Raw genomic sequence first — 19,657 nt, forward strand, 5'->3', positions numbered from 1 at the left:
AAATCTCGTGATGGTGAGTCCAATAGGGGCTGTGTAGATAGAGAAGGTGGCCAAGGACCGAGCCTTGGGGGATCCCAACAGCAAGGGAAAGAGAAGGAGAGGTAGAGCCAGCAAAGGAGACGCTGAAGGAGCAGTCAGATAGGTAGGAGGAGAACCAGGAGAGATGAGTGTCCTTTATGCTGATGGAGCGAAGCATACTGAGGAGGAGTTTGTGGTCGACAGTGTGAAATGCTGCAAAAGGTCGAGGAGGATCAGTAGGGAGTAATGGCCCCTCGATTTGGCTGTCAGTAGGTTGTTGCCTTGTAAGGGCAGTTTCTGTTGAGTGTTGGGGTCGTAAGCTAGACTGTAGGGGGTCGAGGAGAGCGTTCTCTGATAGATAACTGACAAGGCGGGAGTAAACTAGGCGTTCTATTAGTTTTGGAGATGAAGGGGAGGTTAGAGATGGGTCGGTAGTTGGCAGCATCAGTCGCGGCAACAGTTGGCTTCTTCAGCAGTGGGGATATGATGGCGTGTTTGAAAGAAGAGGAAAAGATGCCAGAAGTCAGAGAGAGATTTAATATAGTGGTGGGGTGGGAGATAACCACCGGGGAGAGGGATCGGAGGAGGTGTGAGGGGAGAGGGTCACTAGCGCAGGTGGTGGGGTGAGTAGAGAAGAGCAATTTGGAGTATTCTTCCTCTGTCGTTGGTCTGAGTACAGACAGTGAGCAGGAGCTAGATGCAGTGCTGACAAGACTAGGGTCAGGGCTAGTCTGGGATTGGGAAGTTATTTCTTGACGGATGTCATCAATTTTCTTTTTGAAGTAGGCAGCCAGCTCTACACCACTGAGATCTATCCCAGGGGGCTGCGGTTTAGGGCTGAGGAGAGAGTGAAAAGTATCAAAGAGCCGTTTAGGGTTGTGCGATAATAAGGGGACGAGAGAGGTGAAGTAGACTTGTTTGGCATGATTGAGGGTGAGGTTGTAGGTTTTGAGCATGAATTTGTAGTGGAGAAAGTCCACAGACATTTGCGACTTCCTCCACAGCCGTTCAGCACTTCTAGAGCACCGCCGGATGAAGCGCGTTTGAGGCGTGAGCCAGGGTTTCCGCGTTCTACATCGGATGGCTCGGGTCCTGGGGGGCGCCGCTTCATCCAGGGCATGTTTGAGAGCGGTGTTGTAGCAAGCAGCAGCCAAGTTGGGGCAGGAGAGGAGAGAGATAGGGGATAGAGAGGACTGTAGAGACTCAGCAAAGTCCTGGGTGTGAATGGCCTTAAGGTTTCTGTAGGTACAGTAGGTAGGTAGGTCTGGAGAGATGTTAGGGAGCGTGACACAGAAAGAGAGGAGGTTATGATCCGAGAGCGGGAGAGGGGAGTTAGTGAAGTTGGAAGCAGAGCAGAGACAGAGACAGAGGAAGACCAGATCCAGAGTGTTTCCATCCCTGTGAGTGGAAGAAGCTGTGAGTTGAGAGAGACCAAGGGAGGAGGTGAGCAGCGGCACGAGACGGAGGCACAAGCGGGGGGCTGAAGGGGACAGCGGAGCAGCTCAGCAGCCGAAGCAGGTGCGGGGGCAGGAGTGACCAGTGAGACCGGAGCGCAGCAGCCGGCGCCAAGAGGCCACCAGGAGTTCAGCGGAGCAGCTGAGACAGGAGGGCAGAGTGAGCGGCCGCCGGGACAGCGGGTGACGTCACCAGGAGGAGCGGAGGAGCTGATAAGTATCTTCTGTGTGTGTTTGTGAGCTAAGTGTGTGTCTTCTGTGTATCTGGTTAGTTGTGTCTTCTGTGTGTGTGTGTGTGTGTGTGTGTGTGTGTGTGTGTCTGGGGGTCTAAGTGTTTGTGAGGGGGGAATAAAAAAAATTTTTTTTTGACTGGTTCCGCATAAGTGTCATCGGGTAAGAGGTTGCACGAGAGCGGCAGCGTGTGAGTGGTTGCACAGAGGTAGCAGCGGGAGAGGGGTTGCGGCAGCGGGTGAGGGGTTGCAACAGCGGGTCAGCGGTTGGGACAGCGGTTGGGACAGCGGTTGCGGCAGCGGGTCAGCGGTTGCGGCAGCGTGTGAGCGGAGTGTAAACAAGTCTCTCTTCACTACTTCCACAAGTAAATTGTAGGTCCCCATTAGGATGAGCTCCATGCCTGGCAATGCCATCCAGTGTGCTACTTGTGCAATGTATGCGGTCCTTGATCAGCCGATCGAGGGTGCACTGTTGCGCAAGATGCGTGCACGTCGCACATTTAGAAGCCCAAATCCTGGATCTAAATGGGCAACTGGCAACACTGAGAGCCATTGACATCATGGAAAGGAGTTTGGTGCTCACTGAGCAGGCACTCGCTGGGGTAGAGGCGGGGGCGGATGGTAGTACGGAAGAGCAGGGGGAGCAGGCAAGAAGCTGGGTGACAGAAAGAATGAGGGATAGAGGGAAGAGAACCAGGGAGGCTAGTCCTGAACTGGCACAACCCAACAAGTTTGCAAGATTGGCAGATGAGGGGGATGCCATTACAGAGCCAGCACCGCTGCAGCACGACATGCCCTCTGAACGCCAGGGGGATGACTGCTCCAGTGAGACTGGGACGGGGAGAGCAGGGCAGGCTAGACAGGTTCTAGTGGTGGGGGACTCAATTATTAGGGGGACAGAGAGGGCAATCTGCCATAAAGACCGGGATCGTCGAACGGTGTGTTGTCTTCCTGGCGCTCGAGTTCGACACATCGCGGATCGGATTGACAGATTACTGGGAGGGGCTGGTGAGGATCCAGCAGTCATGGTGCACGTTGGCAGCAATGAACGAGTTAGAGGTCAATGGAGGGCCCTCAAAAATGATTTCAGGGACCTAGGGTCCAAGCTCAGGGCGTGGACCTCCAGGGTAGTTTTCTCGGAAATACTACCTGTACCTAAAGCCACACTAGAAAGGCAGAAGGATCTTAGGGAGGTAAACAAGTGGCTCCGGAGTTGGTGTACGAAGGAGGGATTTGGGTTCCTGGAGAACTGGGCTAACTTTGCGGTCGGCTACAGGCTCTACCGTAGGGACGGGCTGCATCTTAATGGGGAGGGTGCAGCTGTGCTGGGGGAAAAGATGGCTAGAAGGCTGGAGGAGTGTTTAAACTCGGGACTGGGGGGGAGGGTAAAATGAGAAATAGTGGGGTAGCCAGTGTAATTAGCAATCCGGGTCCAAGCAAAGGGAATGGGGGACGAGCAGGGGGTGGGGTTAGTACAGTTAGAACTGATAGATCAGCCATAAGTACGAATAGCAACAAAACAAACTTAAAGGGGTGGTCTCGCGAAACCAAGTGGGGTTATACACTTCCGTATGGCCATATTAATGCACTTTGTAATGTACATTGTGCATTAAATATGAGCCATACAGAAGTTATTCCACTTACCTGCTCCGTTGCTAGCGTCCTCGTCTCCATGGTTCCGTCTAAATTCGCTGGCAGCTTGCTTTTTTAGACGCGCTTGCGCAGTCCGGTCTTCTGCTCAGCGCGAGCCGCATCAGTGTGCTCCCCGCTACAGCTCTTCTGCGCATGCGCAGACGAGCTGTCACTGCTCGGGAGCGCGCTGAAGCGGCCATTCTGCACCATCCTCTGTTAGAGGAAGGTGCAGAAACTGGAGCTGCCCAGCGGAGAAGCCCAGCCCAGCCCAGCAGCCCCGAGAAGCGTCCCAGGTAAGTGATGGGTCGGGGGGGGGCTGCCGCTGCGCCGGGGGGGGCTGTCGCTGCGCCGGGGGGGCTGTCGCTGCGCCGGGGGGGGGCTGCCGCTGTGATGGGGGGGCTGTCGCTAGGCCGGGGGGGCTGTCGCTAGGCCGGGGGGGGGCTGTCGCTAGGCCGGGGGGGGCTGCCGCTGTGATGGGGGGGCTGTCGCTAGGCCGGGGGTGGCTGCCGCTGCGCCGGGCTGCGCCGGGGGGGCTGTCGCTAGGCCGGGGGGGGGCTGCCGCTGCGCCGGGCTGCGCCGGGGGGGCTGTCGCTAGGCCGGGGGGGGCTGCCGCTGCGCCGGGCTGCGCCGGGGGGGCTGTCGCTAGGCCGGGGGGGGGCTGCCGCTGCGCCGGGCTGCGCCGGGGGGGGCTGTCGCTAGGCCGGGGGGGGGCTGCCGCTAGGCCGGGCTGCGCCGGGGGGGGCTGTCGCTAGGCCGGGGGGGGCTGCCGCTAGGCTCCGGAACCTAGCGCTGGGCTCCGGGGCCTTCACCTGGGCTGAGGGTCTAGCGCTGGGGAGCCGGGGGCTAGCGCCGGTTACCTGCTGTCTGGTCGGCGGCTGCGGGGCGTCTGGTCGGCGGCTGCGATGCGTCCGGTTGCCATGGAGACAGCTGGCGGCGTCTCGGGAGCGCGCACGTCGGGCTGCAGCGAGCGACGGGGAAAGAGCCGGCGGCCATCTTGAGGAAACTTTTATAAGTTGCTGAAACGCTGGAACGGTAAGTACGAACCAGCTAGAAATGTCATTTACAGGGGGGCTTTGTAATGTATGTTTAATGGGGGGGACTGGGCAAAAAAAAAAATTAACTGCTTCCTCGAGACATCTCCTTTAAAAAACAAAAAAAATGATATAAATTGTATGACCACGAATGCACGAAGTCTGATCGGTAAAGTGGGTGAGCTTGAAGCGAGAATGACTGATGAAAGCTATAAAATAGTCGAAATTACTGAAACATGGCTTGATGATAAGTGCGATTGGGCGGTGAATTTGCAGGGGTACAATCTCTTCAGAAGAGACCGAAGGAACCAGAAAGGGGGAGGGGTATGTCTGTACGTCAAATCGAACTTGAAGCCGAGGCTACGGGAGGATATAGGGGTAGGAGACGAACAGGTGGAATCTCTGTGGGTAGAAATACAGGGAGGAAAAAATAACAAAATCCTGATAGGGGTCTTCTATCGACCACCAAAAGCAACAGAAGAAACTGAAGACTTACTACTAAGGCAGATAGAAGAGGTGTCATTGAGGTGTCACGAAGTAATTATCATGGGGGACTTTAATTACCCAGATATAACATGGGAGAACGAAACCTGCAAATCTCACAGGGGTGATAAGTTCTTGAGAGTAATTAAAGACCATTACCTGAACCAACTTGTGCAGGAACCAACAAGAGGGAGGGCCATTCTGGACCTAGTGCTAACTAACAAACCGGAACGTATAAAGGGGGTGCAGGTTGAGGGGCACTTGGGGAACAGCGACCACAATATAATCAACTTCCAGCTGTCAATCAATAGGAAGCCTTATCAGGGAGTGGCAAAGAAACTAAACTTTAGTAAAGCAAAATTTGATGAGCTTAGAACTACTATCGGTAACATTAATTGGGACAACATCCTCAAAAATATCAGTACGGAGGAAAAATGGGAAAAGTTCAAAAGGATCCTAATCGCCTCATGTGAGCAGTTCATTCCCTTTAAAAATAAAAGAAACTCCGCTAAAAGGAAACCAATGTGGCTCGACAAGACGGTACGAGGGGCAATAAACGAAAAGAAGAAAGCGTTCAAACTACTAAAGCAAGAAGGCAGCGAAGAAGCGCTAAAATCATACAGGGAAAAAAACAAAATATGCAAAGATACGATCAAAACTGCCAAGGAGGAAGCAGAAAGACGGATCGCAAAAGAGAGCAGAAACAACCCGAAGCTATTTTTCAACTACATAAACAGCAAAAGGATTTGCAGGGAGAGCGCTGGCCCTTTAAAAAACAATGCAGGAGAAATCATTGATGATGACGAAGGGAAAGCAAATCTACTAAACAGTTTCTTCTCAAGTGTGTTCACCAAAGAAAAGGAAATGCCACACGAGATGCAGGGGAATAAAACGAACCCCTCACAAAATATCTCATACCTAACGCAGGAGGAGGTGCGGAAGCGTCTAAAGAAAACTAAAATTGATAAATCACCGGGCCCAGATGGATTACACCCAAGGATACTAAAGGAACTAAGTGACGAGATAGCTAGGCCGCTATACCTAATATTTCTAGACACTATCAAGACCGGAGTAGTACCATTGGACTGGCGCATTGCCAACGTGGTTCCAATTTACAAAAAAGGGAGCAAAAGTGAGCCTGGTAACTACAGGCCAGTAAGTCTCACTTCAGTAACGGGAAAAATTTTTCGAGGGGATTCTGAGAGACGCCATCCATGAGTACCTCAAGGAGATTAAGGGAATAACTCCTCACCAGCATGGATTCATGAAGGGTCGCTCATGTCAGACAAATCTGATCAGTTTCTACGATGAAGTAAGCTCTAAGCTGGACCAGGGAGAATCTATTGATCTTGTATATCTAAACTTCTCTAAAGCCTTTGACACCGTGCCACATAATAGGCTAATATACAAAAAGAGGCAGCTCGGACTGGGCGAAAACGTGTGTAAGTGGGTAAAAAATTGGCTCAACGATAGAAAGCAGAGGGTGGTAATAAATGGTTCGTACTCTGATTGGACCACAGTCGCTAGCGGGGTGCCACAGGGTTCAGTATTAGGCCCCACTCTGTTCAACATATTTATCAATGACCTGATAGAGGGGCTGCACAGCTAAATATCAATATTTGCAGATGACACAAAATTATACAATATAATTAATGCAACGGAGGACAATGTACGGCTACAAACGGACCTGGATAAGATGGGGGCTTGGGCAGAAAAATGGCAAATGAAGTTCAATGTTGAAAAATGTAAGACTATGCACATGGGCAGGAGGAACGGATGTCATCAATATTCACTTAATGGGGTACCACAAGGGAAAAGTGATATGGAAAAGGATCTGGGGGTATTAGTGGATAATAGACTAAACTGGAGTAACCAATGCCAGTCAGCTGCTGCAAAGGCAAATAAAGTCTTGGGGTGCATCAAAAGAGGTATAGGGGCGAAGGATGAGAACATTATCCTTCCATTATATAAGGCACTTGTCAGACCTCACATGGAATACTGCGTACAATTCTGGACACCGGTGCTCAGGAAAGATGTCACAGTGCTTGAGGGGGTTCAAAGAAGGGCAACTAAACTAATACATGGAATGACGGGACTGGAATACCTAGAGAGGCTATCAATATTGGGACTATTTACTCTAGAAAAAAGAAGGTTAAGAGGCGACCAAATAACCATGTATAAGTACATGAGGGGACAACACATGGATCTCTCCCGCGATCTGTTTATACCCAGGACCACGACGGTAACAAGAGGGCATCCGCTACGATTAGAGGAAAGTAGGTTTCATCACCAACACAGAAAGGGGTTCTTTACTGTAAGAGCAGTTAGACTGTGGAACTCTCTACCGGAGGAAGTGGTGATGGCAAAATCCATAGAGGAGTTTAAAAGGGGACTTGATGTCTTTCTGGAGAAGGATATTACAGGATATAAATATTAGGTTGTGTCAATCCTGGTATATAGGCAGGTAGGAACTATTAGGGGTTGATCCAGGGAACAGTCTGATTGCCATTAGGGAGTCGGGAAGGAATTTTTCCCCCAAAAGGGCTAATTGGCTTCTGGCCTTGGGGTTTTTTGCCTTCCTCTGGATCAACACAGTAGGATAGACAGGCTGGACTAGATGGACATTGTCTTCATTCAGCCTTACATACTATGTTACTATGTTACTATGAAAGAAGCTGAGAGGCAGATGCGGAGATAGGGTCATTAGTGGGGATGTTAAAATCACCTAAGATGAGGGTTGGGATTTCGCAGGATAGGAAGTGGGGGAGCCAGGCAGCAAAGTGGTCCAAAAACAGGTGAGGAACACCTGGGGGGGCGGTAGATAACTGCTACTCGCATGGACAGCGGGCGGAAAAGCCGTAGCATATGTACCTCAAATAATGGAAAAGTGAGTGAGGGTACAGGGGGGATGACATGGTAGGTACAATTTGGGGAGAGAAGAGCACCTACTCCTCCACCACACCTGTCATCTGGTCTCGGGTATGGGAGAACTGCAGGCCATTGTAGGACAGTGCAGCAGGGGAGGCCGTGTCAGACTGCTGTATCCACATTTCTGTGAGAGCAAGCAGATTTAAAGATGCGTGGATGGTGGGAAGTTTATTACATGCTGACTGGCAGTTCCAGAATGAACATTTAGAGGAGTCAGGGGAGGGTTCGCATGGGCGAGCAGTTGGGCTTGAGGATTTTCTTAGTGAGTCAGGTAGGGGGTAATAGTTAGGAGCAGAGGAGGGTGGGCCAGGATTGGGAGAGATATCCCCAGCTCCTAGTAGCAGCAGGATAGCAAGGGTAAAGAGATGGTTAGGAGATTTATGAGGGCGACTGTTCTGTTTGTTAGTGGTATTAGGGGGTTTGAGGCTAAGTAAGAAAGTATAGAGTGCATGCGAGCTGTGCAAAGGGGAGGACAGGAGAGAGGGGCTAATGTGAGTAGTGCGCCACGGAGGTGGGCACTTGAAGGAAGTTCTGAAACTGAGAGCATGCTGCGATTTTTTTAATTTTTTTTAATTATTTTTTTTTTTATCCTGGTGTGCAGGAAAAATCACTTTTGCATTGCATTCTATGGACGGCACTTGCTGCAGAATCTGGAGGCGATTCCGCAATTCAAATCTGCCCGTATGCGTGAGGTCTAACCCATATATCCAGCAGCAAGCAGTTCCCATCACAAACTATGCCTGACACCTCCAGGGCTCTGCAGCTTATGTAGCATGGTTTAGGACATGACATGCTCCATCCATTCTACTCATAGGGGGGGCCAAATACTGTTGGTAGGACAGTGTGTGTATCTTAAAGTGATTTGGTCATTAGGACAAATCCCCATGTGAGCCGCGTCCCTGGAGCCCCTGGACGTAGCTGACAGTCGCAACTGGTATTCGGGCGGTGATTTCCAGGTAGTTGGGGAAAAAATACATGGGGAGGAGGGGATAGACACCCCTAATTCTGCCCTCCATCTAGTAGGTCTCTGATTCACTTTGTGCCATGTTTGTGGGGGGTTTTGTTCATAATTTCTTTAATTGCAATTTTTTCGCAAATTTGCTGCAAAAACACCTCCTGTATTGTCTATTCACATACAGCCAGCTGGAGGCCTGGGCCACTAAACAGGAGGGTCTCTTACTTTGCACTGCACAGGTATCGCACTGCCCCCCATGTGCTTCTCAAGTCTCCCTCTGCATCTCCTCCCCCTCACCAGTGGAGACACGCCTCTGCTGGAGTCATGTGACTGGAGAAGATCACCTGATCCCGTGACGTCAGCAGGTCCTTCCCCAGTACTGGCTGGTGTTATGAACAGGTAAGACGGAGCACAATGGTGGCAGCTGGTTGTCGCCTGCAGTAGATTCTGCGCCTCATATGTAAGTACGGCGAAGAAGGAAGGGGTTAACCCTTTAGTGACCAGCAAGTTCTCAAATGTTCCTTTAATGTTTTAGATTTTTATGTTAATGTCACCGTATGAAAGTTGTTTTTTTTTTTTTGCTGCACGAGCCATAGTAATGGTACTATTTAACCCCCTAATACGGGCGAGTGCGATATCCGTACGATAAACTCTGACCGATATCTCGCTTGCAGAGCTGCACTTTTATTGCAAGTGTGCTGCGTTTTGCAAGAAAAATGCATGGCAGCCCTTGCGGTTTTCACACGTGTGACAATTGTGTGTTGTTTCAGTAGTAAAAAATAGAAAAGCCACATCTTTCTCACTTCTGGATCGAATGGCACGTGAGGGCAGGTGCGCTGACAATATTGGGCGATATCGCCCCAAAAATAGGAAGTGCTGCAAGAGACAAATCCCTCCTGTACATAGACCCATCCAGAATAATAGATTCTATTTTTGCGCGTCTCACAACACGCAAAACTTGCGCCACAAAAACGCCTGCTTACAAGCACCCTCACACAGCCGAGAATCGCACAAATGCTCTGTGGCCGTCTCTTCTGACCGCCGTAATTCTTTAATGTTTCTATGGATGATCTGTGGTTTCTATTGGTAGCGGACGACTTTCTGATCGTTTTTTTTTTTTGTTTTTTTTTTTTTAAAAACTCGTTTTATTGACAAGTAAACAACATGTCAAAAACAGTAAAAAAAAACTTTTGCAGTACAGAGTTATGCATGAATATTAAGGGTCGGTTGACTTTACAGGCTACATTGATTGCATTATTGGGTACAATTCACGGATAAGGCCTCATGTCCACGGGCAAATTATGATTTAGGACCCGCAGCGGATCACCCGCATGCGGATCCGCATCCCATAGGGATGCATTGACTGCCCGTAGGTAGATAAATACCTGCGGATCGTCAATAAAAGTGATTTTTCTAAAAATGGAGCATGAAAAAAAATGGACCATGCTCCATTGAGGTGCGGGTCTCCTGTGGGGACGGCTCCCGCGGGCTTCTATGGAAGCCGTCCGGATCCGCGGGAGACCAAAATCAGCATATACTCACCCGCTCCGGATCTTCCCTTCACTGCGGCTTCATCTTCTCTCCGTCACGGCCGGATCTTTTTTCTTCGGGCCGGCGCATGCGCGCGGCACGCAACCGACGTGCCATGAAAGAAGATCCAGCCACGACGGAGATAAGATGAAGCCGCGGCGAAGGGAAGTTCCGGAGCGGGCGAGAGGTGAGTTAATTCTTCTTTTCAGCGCTCATGTCCGCGGGGCAGGAGGGACCCGCTACGGATTCTCCATGGAGAATCCGTAGCGGACCTGATTTTCCCCGTGGACATGAGGCCTAAGAGTAAAAGAAAGGAGGAGGGGTAGATGGTGCAAGGTGGTAGTGGCTTATAAAGAAAGGCTAGTAACATTTAAGAGTGTAGTGGGGGACACATATCTGCTACGGGAGCAGCTATATACACACTTACACACATATATATCTACATATACACACGCATGCAGCCTGCGTGTCAATGCGTCCATCGGAGGAGTGGAATATATTAGGAGGTACTTTTTAGTGCGATGCCCCGAGTGGGTATTCATGCGCAGGCGTCAGGCCCCCCTTCGTTCTGGCCAGTAGTCATGGGCTCTTAACGTCGTCTACTTAGTGCGGATATGGCCAAGGTGAGCGGCTGTGGTGGAAACAGGGTTAGTGATGAGTCGCACCAACGGCCCCACACTTTTTGGAATTTCTCCGGGCATTTACACACTTTATATACTAGATTATTGTAGGGTATGGTTAGGTTGGTAGTTTGCCTCCACATTGCCAGAGTCGGGCCCCTTTGGTCCATCCATCTTAATGCAATAACCTTTCTAGCCAAGAATAAGACCTCTTGTAAAAAGATTCTATCGTAGTGTTGCCATTGCTCTGCATCTAATATACCGAAGAGGCAAATTTTCGGGGTGAAGGGAACCGGGACGTCCAGTACCGCAGATGGCAAATCCATTACCTCTCCCCAATATGACCTAATCGACGGGCAGTCCCAGATCATGTGCCAGAGGTCGGCATATGTGCATGTGCATCTGATGCAGCTAGTGGATGGGATTCTGCCTATTCTATACAGTCTCGCCGGGGTAAGGTAGCATTGGTGGACTATGTATAATTGGGTCATTTTATTGTTTGCTGAGGGTGAAACATTTAGTGGAGATTCTAATAGTTCTTGAAATGTTTCTTCTGTCAATGATGGAATTAGGGACTTCCATCTAACCAGGGCTGGGGGGATTTCTCACGCGGCTTTTGAGGTCGTTAAGTGCGAGTATAATGTTGATATGAGTCCCCGGGGGCCTTGTGATTTTAATATCCCAATTAATGGATAGTGAGATATGGTGATGCTCGCCGGCGGGAATTGTGACTGGAGCGCGTGTCGAATCTGTAGATATTTATAAAAGTGGTTTTGCGGTAATTGGTACTGGCTCTGTAATTGCTCAAAGGATAATAGTATGTAAGAATTATACAGATCGCCTAGGTGGGTAATCCCGTATTGTTCCCATATTTCAAGGCCTTCTAGTGACTGTAGTTCCTGTAATCTCGGATTTCTCCATAGAGGCATATCCGCTGCGACGTCAAAGAACCCGGTGCCAGACTCGCATAGCCAGTCTATGGACGGGCAGTATCTTGCCCTTCACAGAGGTAGGGAACTCTAGTATTGGCCAAAGACAGGGGATGTTCAAGGCGTGGGACAGGTGGGCTTCTGAGTTAGGCAATGGATTATCACTTAAGCAAGATTTTAGGTGTAGTATTTGGCTGGCCACGTAGTAAAGAAATAGATCTGGGAGTGCTGATCCGGCGCTATCTTTGGGTCTCTGAAGCGTGGATAGTTTGAGTTTTGGACGGGAGTTTCCCCATATAAAGGAAGTTATGAGAGAATTCATGGTTCGGAAGAACTTCATCGGGACAGGTACGGAGATGTTCTGCAGGGTGTAGAGACATTTAGGTAGGACAATCATTTTAATTAGATTAATACGGCCTACGACCGATAGAGGTAGAGATTAGAGATGAGCGAACGTACTCGGATAAGCACTACTCGTCCGAGTAATGTGCTTTATCCGAGTACCTCTCTGCTCGTCCTGAAAGATTCGGGACGCGCTGCGGAGCGGGGAGCTGCAGGGGAGAGCGGGGAGGAACGGAGGGGAGATCTTTCTCTCCTTCTCTCCCGCCCGCTCTCCCCTGCTCCCCGCTGCGACTCACCTGTCAGCAGCGGAGCACCCCGAATCTTTCAGGACGAGCGGCGAGATACTCGGATAAAGCTCATTACTCGGACGAGTAGTGCTTATCCGAGTACGTTCGCTCATCTCTAGTAGAGATCCCAGACTTTGAATTTAGACCTGTAAAGGTCAGCTAGGGGGAATATATTTAAATCCAGAGATCGGTTCGTTGTGTTGGTAATCTGGATTCCCAGATATTAAAGTCATTAGAGACCTGTAGGTTCCGGAGTATGTCCACAGGCCATAGAGGGTTCTGCGCCGTAACTGGCATCAGGGCGGATTTTGACCAGTTGATGTGCAGGCCCGAGTAGTGTCCGAATTTGTTAATGATGTCCATGGCTCGTGGTAGGGAACTTATTGGATCAGACATGAATAGCATGAGATCGTCGACGTATAGCGCCACTCGATCTTCTCGGTCTCCTATCACTATTCCGCGGTAGATCGGGCATGTCCGAAGCATAATAGCCAACGGCTCCATGGCCAGGACGAAGAGGAGTGGGGAGAGAGGGCATCCCTGTCTCATACCTCTAGATAAAGTAAAGTACGGAGAGCAGATGCCAATCACCGAAATTGCCGCTATGGGTGTTTTGTAAATTAGGGAGATCCATTGGATGAATTTATTTCCAAACCCAAATCTCTTCAGCACCTGGAGCAGGAAGGGCCATTCAATAGAGTCGAAGGCTTTAGCTGCATCTAGGGAGGCCAGGGCCCAATCCGCTTTCCTTTCTGACCCGACTTGTGTTATAACCTAGACCCGTCTTAGGTTTTCTCTTGTAGATTTACCCGGCATAAATCCGGTTTGATCTGGGTGTATTAGATCTAAGATGACGTTATTAAGACGTCGTACAAGCATTTTAGTTAAAAGTTTATAATCCGAGTTGAGGAGAGAAATGGGCCTGTAGGACCCGCAATCTAGCTCATCCTTTCCCGGCTTTAGGATGAGTACGATAGTGGCCTCATAGAAGGAGGGGGGCAATGATTTATTATTGAAGGCTGCGTTGTAGGTCGCTAATAATATAGGCAAAAGTGCCTCTTGATATTTTTTGTAGACTTTTTGATCAGTTTTTATTACAGCCGCTGTTCACCAGCTGTGCTGCCACGGTCGGCGTTGCAGCGGCCCGGTTTGGTAATACAAGCACAGCTCTTGTATGTCTCCAGCGCCACATTGAGAGCTGCAATACTTACAGCATGTTCTGCTTCCAGCAATGTCTGTGCTGCCGGCGGACCCCCGCTGATCAACGATTGGTGACCTATCTTGCAGATTGGTCATGAATACTAAAAGTCCTGGACAACTTCTTTAATAATAAGTATATTTTATGGTATTGTGAACTTATAGCATGTTTTTTAGTATGAACGGACGGTGACTGCTGAGGTCAGTAGTTGAGTGCAGCGGTTATATGAACGATCATTGCTTCCTGTTTCAGCGGGGACCACAGTGGATGGGACCAGGTCTGCAGCGCTGGACCAGGGGTGCAGTAGAACGGTGAGTAATGGCTGTTTTAGTTTTTTATGTTATTGCTTACCTCGCAAGAAGTTTTTTTTTTTATTTATTTATTTATTTTTTCTTCTTTAATGGTCTGAAAACCCCTTTAAGGGCATGTCCACATGTAGCGTAAATGCTGCAGATTTTCCCTTGCACAATCCTCAACTTTTCTTCCTCAAAAACCGACTCAAAATCTGCCGCATAGGTTTGGATTTTGACTTGAAATCAACTGCCGATCCGCAGCTGATATCGACCTCTCACCTTGATGGTGTGTTGTAAGGTTGGGTCATCAGCAGAGGCGTAACTTGAAGCTTCTGGGCCCCAATGCAACATTTGTAACGGGGCCCCCAAATATGTTTTCTCCTAGTACTGGGCTCCCTATATAGGGAAGAGAGGCCTTATGGGCCCCCTAAGGCTCCTGGCCCCCGGGTGCAACCGCATCCTCTATAGTTACACCCCTGGTCATCACTGTTATTGTCCTATATTAACTCTTGCACTGCCTACTCAGATTCTTCATTCAGATGTCAGACTACTGTTTGTACATCTCTTTGTCCTCTTATTGCAGGCACCACAGTAGACGTCCCTTGCACGGGATATGGCACAAGGATTTGGAGTAATGGCAGACGATGGAGCGATTGACTACTCTGTACATGAGGCCTGGAATGAAGCCACCAATGTCTATTTGATAGTGATTCTTGTGAGCTTTGGTCTTTTCATGTATGCGAGAAAGTGAGTTTCTGTTCCAAGTTTTCTGAAGCAACATTGTTTTTTTATGCCTGGAAGATGCTTTAAAAACACATGTCATTCATAAAAGTTCATGGCAAAGTTTTAGGCTGCGTTTATATGGCCTTGAGCGAGTTACACCCAAGAAACTCACGTCCATGTGCTGTCTGATGCCTATGGGCAGAGGGCATTGCATGTCCAATTCTGGTCTGTGATATGGATCACAATAGGACATACCGGTTTTTTTTTTCCCCACATGAACAGTTTGTCACACTCGCACATGTGAATGGCCTCCTAGGCTATAAGGTGCCTGTGTGCCTTCCGTGAAATACATGGATGGAATATACACACCTGTAAATGGGCCTTTATGGTGGAAGCACACATTTTTTAGCGAGACACTTGTTAAAATGCAATAGCAGGTATCAGAACTTGTACACATTAGACGGTTAGCAGAATCCACCATCAAACCACTTGTCAGTGAGTATGTGAGTGCTTCTCATGCTCAGCCCCTGGTGACGTTTTTCAAGTTTCTAGTAATTATGGATTAAAAAACAAATCCTCCGAATATTAGTGCAATTCTAAACAGTTGTCCAGTACAGTTTTATTCAGATACTGTATATTACGGTACGTTCATAAGTAAAGGAAATGCTGCTTATTTTCTGCAGCAGAAAATATTACAGAAATTTGCGTACCAAAATTCACATAATTTCAGCATCAGATTTTGGTGCCGATTACACCTTTTTTAATTAGATGGTTGAAGTGTGTTGCGAATCTGCACCAAAATCCGCACCAACGGTGTGGATTTTCCACTGCAGAAAATCTACACCATTTCTGTTACGTGTGAACAGCCGATGTCCGATCTGGCGCACGTCTTCTCTGCAGCTTCGCCAGACTTGCTTGTAGTTTTCAGCAAGCGCTTGCTGATTTGGAGGTTCAAAAAAACCTGCCTCCAGGAAGGCTCAGCCAATCACTGCAGCACTCGATGAACCAATTACAGCCATCGAATTGAATGGCTGTGATTGGTTCATCGAGCACTGACTCGGATTGGCTGAGCCGCGGCGCTCGAGGACTAATCACAGCCAGCGCTTTGTGGAGGTGGGGGTTTTTGAACCTCCAAGCCAGGAAGCACTTGCTGAAAACTACAAGCAAGTCTGCCAGAGCTGCAGGGGAGATGTGCGGCAGACTGCTGTACATGACCCCTGCCAGGTATCTATGAGCAAGCTAAAAACCGGCATCCCCTACTGAAAAATCTACAGCATTTTAGGAAAACCCTTGATCCAGTTCTGAGGGATGCCCATGTGGTGTGAATTGGGCAGTCTTAGGACCTGAGTAACATTCCAGGATGTTTTCCTTACAGGAATAAAAGAAAGATCATGAGAATTTTTACTGTGCCGCCAACAGTGGAACCTGCATCCCAGTCCAATTTCTATGACGACATGAAGAAGATTCGCCTCCGTCAGCAGCTGGAAATGTATTACATTGGTAAGCTTCTCACCATTTTGTCATCTCCATTAAAAAAAAAAATGAACAGGTAAATTAGAGGGCATTAAAGTGGAAATTACAGGAACATAAATGTGTAAAGTCCAGCAAAATTGCAGCATGGGCGATATTCAAGTTATCTTAGTAGAAGCCAGAAAAAGTTATTAGATATTACACTAATTGGCCAACAAGAGTTATTTCAACAAAACTTTTATCACCTATCCACAGGATGGGTGATAAATATATAATTGTTGGGGTTGACTACTGGTAAATTCAGGGATCATGGGACCCATGCACCCCTAGTCGTCTGGGTGAAAGGAGTGGCAATCGCATGCGTGATCACCGCTCCGCTTACTTCTATGGGACAGAGGGAGATATGTGAGCCATGCCCTCAACTATCTTCATAGACAAACATAGAACTCAGCGTATGCCGTTCTCGTGATCAGTTGGACCCCCAGTGAGCATTCGTTAAAATATTTTTGATGAAATAACCCTTTAAAGGGCACCCCAGTCAGGTCAGGTGACGTCATATGGCTTTCTCAGTCGTTTACAAGTCGTTATGTGTAAAATGCTATCATTCAGTTGTTCCGATTCGCTGGCGGTGAGGGATCGTTGATTTGTTTCCCTCTTCCTATTCTCTTAACTGATATAACATGTGAATAATCTAAAGGAAACAGTCAGTATGTATTTTTGTTTTGCAGCACGGAAACATGATCAACATGGTCAAAGTGAGAGCGTTCAACTTACAGTGGAGTGACACAAGGAGGAGGACTTTGTAGAGCGGACACTTGGAGCTTTTGTTTGTACTGGTGGTTTATGGATGACAGAGGCCAATACCTGGTGCCACCTTAAATTCAGCTGACAATTTGCCAAAAAAACCCCAATGTGTGTAGTCCTAAAATTCTACAGCAATCTGGTACTGCAGTGTATATATGCATCTTTCTGGCACACAGAGAATGGTTTTACCCTCCTGCTCACTTTTCAATAGAGGCAGTTCAAAAATATTCTTTTGCCCCCTCCAACTTTTTCCCGCTTTGTGTTTCTGACAGGAACATGACCCCGTGCTAATAAACGTTGTGGTTTTGGGCTCATGACAAACTTGACGCGAGTATAAATGTAATTTTGAAATTTGCAGCATATCAAATTTTCTGCGGATGTTCCCTGCAGATCTCACTCTTTGCAATGCATACGTATCACATGTGGATTTTGCAGCAAATTTGTGTGCAACCTGCACCCCAGGACGTGGGTAACCTCCTTTATGAGAAATTGCATTTATCTAATATATAAGGTCCTTATATCTGCAGTACTGAAAGGGCTTTTAAGCCGTGTTACATGTAGTCACTATTAGTAGGTAAACCAACTTGGATGGCAAGCAACAAAATGATTGTTTCTCATTCATTAAGGTTAACGGATCATACATAAATGTAAAAGGTATTTTTAGGCTCTGTTCACACATGGCAGATTTACCGCAGCAACAAATATGCAATTTCGTGGATGATTTCACTCCTTCAAATGAGGGGGTGAACGTTGCATCAAAATCCACACATTACATGTAGATTTGGATGCGGCTCCCCAGCAAACTCTGCAGCCAATTCTCTATTGTGAAAAAATATGCTATGTGTGAACATGCCCTTAAAGCAACCCTCCAGTTTTGGACAAACAAAGATGGCTGCACCACTTCTCTGACTACATGATGCACACTGTAAATTATTAGTCCGCATTGGTAGTCTACGACACTACGTACTGCTCTGACTGGCCAGCACTGCTCATGTGGGCAGCACTGGCCAATCGGAGCAGCTTGTAGTGCAATGATGTATAGCAATGCACAATGTGCATCAGGTAGTCGGAGTAGTGATGCAGTTATATCCGGTTGTCGCTTTAATGAAGAACTAGTAGATTGGCAGAGACAATTCACTTCTGATTCCAAATCTCACAAGCCTGGCCACCTGATTTCACAGCGGATTTACCTGTGAACCATGTACAAGAAAGAAAAATGTTTTTATACTGCCGAATGATTTATTTCATAAGAAGCTTGTAGCAGTTAACAAGAAACAATCCTGTTTTAGGAAAGTAGAGGACATAAGTGATGTTTTATCTGTAGCATTGTGTCTTTATTATGGCTGTGTTGTTGTACTAATAAAGCTGCTATTATCAGCACGATAATAAACGTGTGCCTAGTGCTAGGCACGCCAGAAATATAGATGGAAAAAGAATGTCCAGCATTTGCATGGCTACAATCTATACATTCATTTTCCGAGCACACACACACACCCCGACCATATTGGAGGATTGGACTGGGTTGACATGACAGCGTCTGCCCCATCCCACGTAATCCTCACAGTGGCACACGCTCACTTATTTCCATGCTGGATGCCACTGTGGTGTATTTGTACCCGTGGATACCCTCTGCAGTAAGAATCCGCAGCAAAATCCACATCTGAATTTTTATCATGGATTTCAGATGTGTCAATTCACCTAGTTTTGTATAATTCTTCAGTTGCTGATTTAGGATATGATCATACATCGCAGAGTTAATCTACAGAAAATGAGTGAACGGAATTTATTCATTTCCTGCAAGGAATGAGTTCCGTGGTAAAAATCTGTGGCATTTCAGCAACAAATGGGTAAGGGTATCATCACTTCTTAAAGGGGTTCTGTCACTAAAAAAGAAAAATGCTATTCTTATCTATTCCTCCCCCATCAGTCTACTTACCAGATCTTCACTTCCCTAATCTTCTCCTCTCTCCTGCAGTCCGGGTGCTCACTTCTGCTCCAGCTGCCTGATTCTTCTCCTTCCTGTAAGGTTATGTCACAGGTCAGCAGGAGGACTACCTATCTTCTTCAGAGATTGCTCATGCGAGCTGCCTCTGAAATAGATTACAATTCCTTCCTTGGCAGTGAAGCTGCAGCACAGGGACCTGACCTTCACTGACCCAGCAGGAAGGAGTTTGTGATAAAGCAGCATTCATAACAAGCTGGGCTCAGCCTGCAGTGAGCTGACCTGGGGCACTGGAGAAGCTCAACCAGGAGATGTGATAAGGAGACTGACAGGGAAGGAATAGGGAAGTTAAGATAATGTTTTTTTTAAGACAAAACCCCTTTAAGGGGAGTGAGAACACTTATAAAGCCATCTATGCTCCTCTAGGAAATATATGCAAATAAGGAAGATGGAACAATACCTCTGCAACGCCACCTGTTGGATGACAGCATTCCTGCAAATCAATGTCCGACTCTTTATACAGCTCTTTGTAATAATGACTGGGAATTGAAAACCAAGCCAGAATCCATACACAGACAGCTATTTCGGGGTGTTTGCACCTCATCAGTGTGCAGTAGGATTCTGCAGATGTATTGTTCCATTTTCCTTATTTGCATACATTTCCCAGAGGAATATACGTAGCTTATAAGCCTCCTCACTCACGTTCTAGGTGCTGTCCTCAAGGAGAGACAATACCCCTCCCAACTCACGTCACAGACCTCTTACTAGCCAAGCCAGCAACCTACTGC

At 48.0% G+C, this 19,657-nt stretch overlaps 1 protein-coding gene across 2 annotated transcripts; it reads left to right on the forward strand.

The window, feature by feature from the left end:
* Positions 1-9,073: 9,073 nt before the first annotated feature.
* On the forward strand, positions 9,074-18,350 carry SMIM19 (small integral membrane protein 19). Of its 2 annotated transcripts, none has more exons than XM_066586429.1 (5): positions 9,074-9,130; positions 13,890-13,948; positions 14,514-14,677; positions 16,029-16,153; positions 16,852-18,350. In XM_066586429.1, the coding sequence occupies exons 3-5, from the start codon at positions 14,544-14,546 to the stop codon at positions 16,905-16,907; spliced, it is 315 nt and encodes a 104-aa protein (XP_066442526.1). In that variant the 5' UTR covers positions 9,074-9,130; positions 13,890-13,948; positions 14,514-14,543; the 3' UTR covers positions 16,908-18,350. The 2 variants fall into 2 exon arrangements, with proteins under 2 accessions (XP_066442526.1, XP_066442527.1); XM_066586430.1 differs by having other exon boundaries at positions 9,113-9,191.
* The last annotated feature ends 1,307 nt before the right edge of the window (positions 18,351-19,657 follow it).

The sequence above is a fragment of the Eleutherodactylus coqui genome, chromosome 13, assembly GCF_035609145.1.
Source record: "Eleutherodactylus coqui strain aEleCoq1 chromosome 13, aEleCoq1.hap1, whole genome shotgun sequence".
Lineage (NCBI taxonomy): Eukaryota > Metazoa > Chordata > Amphibia > Anura > Eleutherodactylidae > Eleutherodactylus > Eleutherodactylus coqui.

What these genes read in the sequence shown, in the direction of transcription:
- SMIM19 (XM_066586429.1), top strand. Translation starts at nt 14,544, where the DNA reads ATGGCACAAGGATTTGGAGTAATGGCAGACGATGGAGCGATTGACTAC. An exon ending in CTTTTCATGTATGCGAGAAA is followed by an intron (nt 14,678 to 16,028) that starts GTGAGTTTCTGT and finishes TTTTCCTTACAG; the next exon opens with GAATAAAAGAAAGATCATGA. An exon ending in GCTGGAAATGTATTACATTG is followed by an intron (nt 16,154 to 16,851) that starts GTAAGCTTCTCA and finishes TTTGTTTTGCAG; the next exon opens with CACGGAAACATGATCAACAT.